This window comes from Platalea leucorodia (assembly GCF_965183815.1).
Source record: "Platalea leucorodia genome assembly, chromosome: 15".
Taxonomy (NCBI): Eukaryota; Metazoa; Chordata; class Aves; order Pelecaniformes; family Threskiornithidae; genus Platalea; species Platalea leucorodia.
In genome coordinates, this window is record NC_138837.1 from 7,190,801 (window position 1) to 7,200,784 (window position 9,984).

General features: G+C 47.3%; 1 protein-coding gene across 9 annotated transcripts in view; it reads left to right on the forward strand.

Moving 5' to 3' along the window:
- The window catches only part of DNM1 (dynamin 1), a gene marked incomplete at both ends in the record, with an annotated part of 71,005 nt that extends 61,188 nt beyond the window's left edge, over positions 1–9,817 (forward strand). For 3 of the 9 annotated variants that reach the window (XM_082327272.1, XM_082327269.1, XM_082327273.1), the window contains 2 exons: positions 181–399; positions 9,392–9,817. In XM_082327272.1, coding sequence (XP_082183398.1) covers positions 181–399; positions 9,392–9,452 — 280 coding nt within the window. Of the gene's footprint in view, positions 1–180; positions 400–3,722; positions 3,745–7,990; positions 8,938–9,391 lie in introns of those variants that run through there. The other 6 variants (XM_082327270.1, XM_082327268.1, XM_082327267.1 and 3 more) reach the window with 3 other exon arrangements.
- Positions 9,818–9,984: the final 167 nt, after the last annotated feature.

The window sequence follows — 9,984 nt, forward strand, 5'->3', positions numbered from 1 at the left end:
AGGTTAGATGGGGCCTGAAGTAGCTCTGAAGGCAACCTGAAGCCTGGCGTGGCCCTTGAAAGCCAAAGGGTGGTGCGTAAAGTGACATGAAACTAAAGAAGGAACACTGCAGGCAGCATGATGGTGACAGAGGGGTGCCAGGCGTGTTGTTGCAGTTGAATTTCTCCATTTGTTTGCCAGGTCTCCTACGTCCAGCCCCACGCCACAGAGGAGAGCTCCTGCCGTTCCACCCGCCAGACCTGGGTCTCGAGGCCCGGCTCCTGGGCCACCTCCTGCTGGTGGGTCCACGCTGGGTGGTGCCCCCCCTGTGCCCTCCAGGCCAGGTGCCTCTCCTGATCCCTTTGGGCCCCCACCTCAGGTTCCTTCTCGGCCTAATCGTGCTCCTCCTGGTGTTCCCAGGTAAGTCCTGAAACGCTGCTCCACGCAGGAGGGATATGTCCAATTTTTGGGTAGCGGCCCTGACAGTGCTTAGCCTGCTTGGGCCATAGAAGGAGAAGGGAGTGCATGGTGTGGGTACAGTCTTTGATTATTTGAATTGGGTCTGTAGGCAGGAGCATCATTGTCCACTGAGATTTCATTGTGCAGGTGAGGCAATGCCAAGGCAGCTCTCAGGAACAGAGGGGCAGCCTCTTCTCTACACAAAACTCTGTGTAAAGGTTGGGGGAAGAGGACCTTGTACCCGAGGGCTTTATTAAGGCAATCGTACCAATGCCTCTGCTCACAAGTAGGAGGTGGTCACCAGAAAAATCACAGGACTGAAGTGACATACACCTTTCAAGGCAGTTCCCCTCTGCGTAGGACTCCCCAGAGTCTGAAGTTGCCCCTTTTTTCCTGGCCCAGAGTTCTTCAAGGTGAGTTGGAGAGACCTTCATCTAAGCTGTTCAGATGCCTTTTGGCTAGGCGAATATTGCAATGTCACTGGCAGGGAAATAGATTTTTTTTTTTTTTTAGGCACTTTTGTTGCTTCTGTAATCAACTTGAACATTTGTCCAGTCCAGAGGGTTCAAATCACACAGCTTTGCTTTCCCATTAGGAAATTTAATTCCTTTCCTGTTCAGTCACTTCAAACACACTTCAGCATAGTAATAAGGGATTATCCCCTGTGCAGCTAAGCACGTGTTCCTGAACAGGACTTAGGAAGCAGTCTGGAACTGGGAATGCTTTTATGTTGGGTACTCGGCCTCCCTCTGAGGAGCAGAAGGTAATTGCAGAATAAAGAATGAACATAACCAGAAACTCCCCAATGACATGCCAGAGGGAACGCTTCCCTCGTGGAAAATACCTCCTCTCCAGTGGGTGCTGGTGGCACATGTCTGAAGCTTTCCTGTTTTCTGTGGAAACAGCCAGCCGGTCAATGGGTGGTGATGGTATATGGCAGAGGCGGTTCAGTCTCCCTCTTGTGATAGTGCCCCAGCTTATACCTGGCACTGCCTGTTTGGAGGGGAAGTGTTCTCTGCCAGGCTGTATCCAGACCAGAGATGGGTGAGTCCAAGGAGATTATAGACCAGTTTCTGACTCTGGTGTGTGCAAATGGTTTTACTTTCTTGGTGCCTCTGCCCCAGGACTCCCTATGCACCTTGATGCAGCTCCCACAGTAACTTGTCCGCACATGCCTCAGTGTTGCCCCAGGGACTGCAGTCCTGCTGGTGGCACCTATGGATGTCAGCATGCTTCTGCTCTGTATTTTGGCTCTTGCTTCTTGTGACCCTGCTTTTCCATATACTCTTATGTTGTGGTTTTGTTTTTAGTATACTTATGCTTCTTTCTGTCTACATCTTTCTTCTTTCATTCAGTTTCATTTCTTCACTCATGAAAAATATTCTATATACCTGATCATCGTGACAGGATTTCCCCAAATGGGCTGAAATGAATTGGCCTTTTTTTTTTTTAAGAAATCTGTCATAGCCTGTCTTAATGGCTTTTCTGCCTTTTGCACGAGGTAGAAGGGTTTAGGGGACGTTAGAGAATAGCACTGGAGCGGAGGAAGAAAATGTTTCATACTTAACCGAGCAATCCCGTGCTTTAGAAGGAGAGGTGGTAAGTTGGATTGCATGCTACGGACTGCCCTGATCTGGAGTTGAGAATATAATTCCAGAAGCTGTGAAGTGATGCTCATTCTCTGATCCTCCTCTCTGATTCTTCCAGTTGTTCATAGACTCCTCCGGATCCTGATACCAGCTTGTCATTTGAGTTCACTGATGAACGGAGAATTTCCAATGACAAGGGACTCTTTCTCTTCCTCTCCTGTATATAGAATAAGAATGTTCCCTGCTAGCACTTGGACTCGGGTCCTTCTGCCATGGGTGAACGAATGCCATCTCCATTGTTGCTTTTTTAATACCCATCTTTTCCCTTGCTAACCGGGCTACACTATTGTGTGTGTGAGAAGAACAAACCTCTTGTATATGGCATGAGTGGGCTTTGCTGGAGGAGTTGGTGTAAGGTAGTGAACTGGAAGTGCATGGTGGTGGCTGGATGTACTTTGTGTGTGTATGCACACTGATGCCTTTGTAGAAGTTTGGTGGGTTTTGTGCCTCCGGTTTGTGTGAGCATCTGATTTTATGGATGATGAGCTTAGACACTTGTTGCTCCACTTCTTCCTTGTAAACATAATTGTATAGACACATGCTTTCACATATAAACACCACATGGTTCATTTTCTTGCACAGGAAGGTTTTTGTGCATATAATTAAGTACACTTAAAACAAGACTGACTTACTATCCTGCCTCTGTACTTAGCATTTATTCGGGCTACTATGGAAGTCCATATTGCCAAATATATACCTTTGGGAGCTGAAAGTTGCAGACAGTTTAAGGTCCCATCTGTGTGCAATGAAGGACTGCATTCAGACTATGTGCCTGTTGGAGCTATGCAGGAGGATTTGCTCTGGGAAGGAAACCTATGAAGATACGCATCCAGGTACTTGGTATCTTCAGCTTAAAAGTTTGATAGAATCTGTAGGTGAAAGAGCTTAGGCAAGCTCTAAGGAGGAATAAAAAGTTTAAGTGAGATTGACTTAACCATTGGAAAAATCTGTTGAAGGCATTAATGGGTTCTCTGTTCTTTGGTACATCTAAGGAAAAAGATGCAAGTGATCAGCATCACTGTAAGCATAACTTCACTCAGCTTTATGACTTGAATTATTCTGGAGGTCAGAGTAGCTGATCTCATGATTTGTGACCTTCAAAATAGAAGTCTTCACCTGCTTCTTCCCTTTCTGGGCTGTGCTCAGGACTGCATGTTATCTCCCTCTTTCCTGAGCTGTTTGTTTCAACTGTAGCATTTAATATGGTCAGAAGATAGGAGTCTGCAGTGAGAGACAAGTCAAGCTGCCTGCGCCCAGCTGGTGGGTGCTGAGACCTAGGTATGCTGCTGGCTCAGCAGGTACGGCGGTCAGCCTGGCCGCGTGAATGGACTTGCTGTGTGCGTGAGTGAGCACCGGCCAGGAGGCGTGTGAACAGATAGACGGTGTTCGATGCAGCCCTGCGCACAACAGCATTCTGGATGTATGGAGAGATGAGGCTGTGATTGTGCGTGCAAAGTCCTGCGTGGCTGAGTGGTGCCCTACCCAGCAGTGCACGCTGGTGCCGTGTTTTGGAGGGGGACGTGCGAATGTGTGTCTGTGCAAGCGCGTGTGTCTCTGTTCCACCTTCCTGACAGTCTGCGTGGCCTCTGCCTTGAACTGTCTGAACTGCCATGTTGATTTCGTGTTGTCTTTCAGAATCACTATCAGTGACCCCTGAGGACTGGCAGCCACGGTACGTTTTGCACTCTCCCTGCAATGCATGAGTCATTGTGTCCCCATCCTCCATTTGCTCTGCAGCTCACCTCCGCTGCCTAGTTCTTGTGTTAGTAACAGAGTCCCTTGTCCGATGAACCACCTCTGCCAGGATCTCATAAAGGGAGGAGTCTTGAACAGAAAACTGGCTGATCAGAGACAGAGCAGCTGCTTGAGCTGCAGGAGCTGGGAAAGCCTCAGTACCTGACTTAAGGTTACTAGAGGACCATTTCTCTGCTTCCAGATAGAGGAGGTGGGATGGGGGAATGAGCTCTGGCAGCAAGGTCTAAACTGTGTCCTCCATTTGGCTTATATCCACACTGACTGGGAGATCAGCTGAATGAACTCTGTTTTGATTTGGTTTGTCAGCTCTGTTAGGATCAGGACAGAGACTTGGGGAGCTGCTAGTTCAGACTCCTCTTCTTATATTCTAATGTCTGGCTGGAGAAGTGCTCCCCTCCTCGCTGTGTCCCCTAGTGCTCATGGAAGGCAGGAGGAGTTTGGGTCATTAATGTCAGGACTTCTGTGTTTGAGTGCAGGGTAACTCTGACATTGAATGTTCCCTACTATCCTTGTGTCCATCATCACCGTTAGAAGTGAACTCCCTTTGCTTGTTCTCCACTTGACCCTTTACCTTCCAGGTTACTCTTCTGCTTCCATTCAAACTGCCTTCTCTCCTCTGCCTTCTGCCCCTGCGAGAGGAAGGGTTTAGTGATCCGTATCCCCAGACACTCTGCCCTGAGCTCCTGCCTGTTTCCCTTTCCTCTCTCTCCCTGCATTTTGCAGCATTGTACTTGTTCAGTGAAGTAGCAGGGTACAGGGGCAAGCCCACGTGCACTGTGCTGGCCCAACAACTCTACCTTGTCCTGTTAATGCTGAGGGTGGGGGTGTGAAGAAGGAGATCTGACAAATTCTCCTGAGTCTTTTTCCTGGAAACCTCCAGCCCTTATTAACAAAGGGGTAGGTAGGGCAGAGCAGGGCGGGCATGGGTGCATTAGGCCCTTTCTCCGTGGATGTTGTTTCTTGAAACGAAAGGTCTGACTGAGAGGAGTGGAGCAGTAGTTTCTGTAGATTCCCTTGCTGCTGGTTGTGGCAGAGAGGGCTGGGGAGGAGTATGTGCTGAACTCCTAGCTTAATAAGAATAGCATGAGTTCAAACCCCTGCTCCAGGGCAGGGGAGTTCACAGCTAGCTCCCGTCTTGCAGCGGATGGTGTCTGTTACTGCTGCATGTAACTGCAGTTAGAGCTGAGAGGTGCCACATCACGTCAAACCAATGCAGTGATTTTTTGCAGTGATTGACATCTTTGAGGACGTCATCAGTCAGCCCTCCTCACTGATGACATACTGCAGAGGTGTTGGAGCAATCGGCAGTTTCCTCCAATACTCTGCCTACTGCAGACATCCCTGGCAGCCCTAGAAACATGCTTCTTGGTGAACAACCTCAGGAAAGAGGCTTGCTGTTGTCTGTACCTCGTTCTGGGACTCGCTGTTAAGGGGCGTTCTGTTCTTAATCTGGCATAAAGAGCACCAAGGAAATAAAAAATTAAAACACAAAACAACACCAAAAACCCAAACAACCCGAAAAACCCCACCCAAAACCTTTTGCAGCCCAAGGGAATAAATGTCATGTTTTACCATCTCTGTTAGGTCCTTATCAGCAGAACTCTCTATTAGCCTGTTGGTTTCTGGATGTGATGAGCTCAGTGTTCTGTCTGGGTATGGCTTGAAAGACCACGACTGTCAGTGCAACTGGTCTCCTTGGGCTCCTGCCAGGACTCGGGTCTTACTTCCCATGTACTGGTGACTGCCACAGGCTTCCCCGTGAGCAAAACTTTGTTCCTTTTTGTCCTGACGGAGGAAAGTGACTTTTCAATGATGTAAAAGGCCTTGGCTAGCAATGTAGTGAGACAGAGCGAAGCAGCATTTCAGGGGTAAATGTTGCCTGAGAGGCTTCTCTGTCCCTTTTTGTGCTGGGAAACCATTTTCAGAGCCTTCTGTAACCTCACCAGGCAGATTCTGCAAGTGTCTCCTGAAAATCTGAGCAGAGACAAAAGCTGTTAACTTTAAAAAGTGACAGCCCATCCCCTAAAATGCTCTGAGTGCTGAGAGAAATAACTGTCTGCAAAAATCAATCATGGTATGTTATGAAAAAAGCAGCCCATCTACCTGAAAATTACGTGTGCTCCTTTCAGCCCTGTTTATTTTGGTAGGGTCAAGTGGCCTCCTTGCCAGGACACATTACATAGTCCAGCAACTTCAAGCATCATTTTCATGTAAATCCACAGAGGCTGTTAGCGCAACCTGTCCAAACTCCTGAAATGCAAAAAGCCCTTCAAGCTTCTCAAAAAATGCCTTCGACCATGTGTGACAGTGCAACAGCATCTCACTAAAGGTTGTGCTGAAGTTCTGTAACATTTTAATTCAAGTGCTATTACTGTTCTGATGATGGTGGTAGCCATCGAATGGCTGCATTTACACCATGAGCACCCTTCAGAGATGATGCACAGATCCCACATGTCGTGAAGCTCCAGGTCACAGATTCCCCAGCTGTAACACCTCATTGCAAGGTTTGCTTCTGGGACGTGGTATCATTTCAGCATCCTTCCAAAGTGGTTGTCATTTCCAGGTTAGCTCAATCCCATCATTATTTGCTGTACAGGAGCAGTAACTTGACGGGCATGCTGACAATGGGGTCTTGCAGTCCCCATTGACATTTTCAGTCAAGGAAATAACATTTGGAAATGTTTTAATGCCTGAAGCTTTTTTTAATGTATTATTTTCCAAGGCAAGGAACAAGTAGTTGTAATTGTTTTGAGATCTGGGGCTTAATAGATATGGAGCAATAAATTCTGCTGAGGTCTAATAAACAGGACTGTAGAGTTGCTCTGGCTCATTTGCTAAGATGAGGGAGCTTGCCTCAATTTATGGGAGCGTAGCTCCTCTGGTACCAGCGGGATTATAGACTTGCAGTAGGTGCAAAATGAAGACTTCCCTACCTCAGAAGACCGTACTGGTGCAAATATCCTCCTCTGCCCCTCTTGCCTTCCCTCAGCCCCTGTGCTAGGGGAGGGCCTTCATGTCCAGCAGTCAGCTGATTCTCTGTAACCTAAATTAAAGCTTGTTGGTGTGGGACTGTTCAGGCGTTCATTCTGTGACACCTGGTTCTGTAGGATCAGTGCAAATACTTCCCCTCTACTTGGTCTGCATCCTGTTGGGTTTGCTCTTTGCGTTTCAGGCAGTTTGGACTGTAAAACTACTCTGCCTTGATACTGAATAATTTAATTATAATGATACACCATCATGATGCTGTTTAGGGTGCAGACACTGCAGGGAGCATGCTTTAAAGGAAAAACATAGGTTGGACTCACTGATGTACAGAACGCTTTTTTTTTTATTTGTAGACTTCAAGCCTGTAATCCGAGTCTGAAGTGATCTTTCAAGTAATGAGTTGAGAGAGACGGCAGGGGTGTTGCCTTGTGTTTTCTGGGGTTTTGGTTTTCCCCAGTCCTGTGCAGGAAAGGGATCCTAGAACACTTATAATCCGTGCAGAGGGCAAACACTTAAGTTGCTGCCCATTTATGTAGCTAAAGTATCAGCGAAAGAGCTGAAACAGAGTGGAGTAGCAATGGCCAAAGATCCTTTTACTAAAGTAAGTAGAAGCTGCATTTGCTGAGCGCTAGAACTAGAGACCTGAAAGCAGCAGGCTTGCCCCTAACATCAAAGATCAGTGTCGTGTATTGGAATAGGGAATCTCAGGCTTGCAGTAGCCCCGAGGGCAGGGGAAGAAGGTGCTCCTCCAAACCAGCCAAGAGCCTCTGACAGCAGCGTGTCTCAGAGGACCCCATCCATGCTGTGTGACTGTCATGTGCTTGATACAGGAGCTCACTGTTGTCCATGCTTCTCAACTCTCATTCCGGAGCCAGTGCACTCACTGGCGATAAATCTCTGCACTTCCAAATTTCAGAGGGAAAGCAAAACCGGCTGTCCAGCAGGTTGCTTTACTGGTGATCCATGCTGTGCAGAAAGGCCAGTGCGAGGCCCGAAATAAACCTGCAAGTCTCCTTTGTGGGGTTGCGCCCTGGTAGTTTGTGCCTCAAGTTTTATTCTCTTGCTGGCTCAGGCGAGGTGGAGAAGCATGTGTGATTGTGACTGCGATTGCTGTGCTAACCACAGTGTGTGTTCTCTTGTTTTTGTTTTCTGCTTTTTCACAGCAGAAGGGGCCCCGCCTCACCTACTCGACCTACCATAATCCGACCGGCTGAACCGTCCCTCTTAGATTTATAACTCGAGGCTGTAGACAGCTGGCGACGAATGCCGTGCTGGCGGCTTCCCCATTCCACCCTCCCTTCCACAGCCACAGTCACTCCCCTCATCCATCCCGCATCTCTGCCTCCCACCACCCCTTCCCGGTGTGTCGTGAAACACTAGCCTAGTGATCGAGCTCTTCGTCTTCACTCATGCGTCCCGTATTGCTTTGTGAGCGTAGAGTAGCCTTCATTCAGTGGCATGGATCCCTGAAGTACACAGGCTCCTTGGAGAGATCAGCCCCAGGGACATCCTTAAGTCCAAGTGGTGGCTGTCTGTCCAGTTATTTCATCTGCCCGGTCTAGCCTGGATAAGCGTCCTGCCTGCATCAGTTAGCTGTAGCACCTAGGACTGATCTGTAGCTATTTTCTTTTCTTGTAGTTAAGAAGACAAAAGTGTGACTTAGAAGAAAAATACTGTCAAAACATGTGACACCGTTAGGAACAGATTAAACGTCCTGTGTATTAGTTTGACTTCTAAGGTGCAAAAACTCATGTTGGGAACAGTGCAATCAACCTTGTATCAAAGTGAGGCAGGGAGACCAAGAAAGGGGGGAACTCAATGGATCGGCATAGTCCTGCTAGAGTGAAGTCTGAGATAGCGCGCACACCGCGGCGTGCAGGGATGCACGCGGACCTGCTCGCGCCCAGCTCCCCAGCAGGGCTGGGGCAATCCTGCCGGAGACGCGCTGGCTCCTGCCAGCGGTTGTCTTGCGTCATCATTTTTGGCTGACTTTCCTGAACCCCGCAGGGAGAGGGGAATAGATATGCTGCTCCCCCCTTGCAAACGGACAACCAAATGTTTTCAGGGAGTTCGCTGTGTAATGTTTTGTTGAAAATATTTCTGCTTTGAATAAGCGCATCCTTCAGTGTTTTTTGGGTACTGTGGTGACTTCTTCCGTAGCCTTTTCTTCTTGCATGTGGATGGTACGTGTTTGGGGAAACTCGTAACCGTTGTTGATCGCAACTCATCTTCTTAAGGTTTGGTTTTTACTTTTCATGCTACATGTATTTAAAAAAAAAAAAAAGACTTGAGAATTAAAAATGTATCAACCCTGTACATCTCGGATGTCCTGTCTCTGCCAGAGTTAAATGAGCCACCTGTGTTGCAGGCTTTCAACCGGGCCTGATTCAGATTTAAGTTCTCTTATTTCAGTGCTATTGCTCTTAATTTCTGTTGTGGATCCTCTATTGTTCTGATGCCAGTTCCTTTCTGTATTTTAACTATTGTTTTACTACTTCTCCCCCCCCTTTTCCTTCCCTTCCCCTTTTCCTTTTTTCTTTGTTTTTCTTGTCTCTAAACTCCAGCCGGCCGGGCAAGGCCAGTCCCTCCCGCCCGGAGAGCCCAAAACCACCATTTGACATGTAGGCCTGCTCCCTCTGCCTGCCTCTTAGCTGTTCTGTCCTGGAGTGGTCTGACTCGAATCTCACACATGGCTTGTTCTGTTTGTATTTTGTGACACACACATATCAGCTGTGACTGTAGTGAAACTGTTTTGTTGGGTTTTTTTTTTCTTCCCAGCTGCTTAAAGGAGTTAAACAAGTATATTGTAGTAATGAGAAACATATCTTTACTGTTATAAATATCTATAAATATATATATAAGATGAAGAATCTATATATGTCCAGGTGTTTAAAGCCATTTGTGCTTCCATGTGGATTTTAGGAAATAATTAAGTAGGGAAAGAATATCTATATACATATATATATACACACACATCCAAAAAGTTAGCCAAATCCTGATGTTGAGTTTTTGAGCTGATTGTTAAATTCTCTGCTGTGTGCAGTTGGGTTATTGTATTACCCCAGACTTGTGGGTGAACTGTCTCAGTGCTGGTAGTAGCTGTGATGCAGTTTGTGATCTACCTGTCACTCTTGTTTACTGGATGAAATAAACTCTC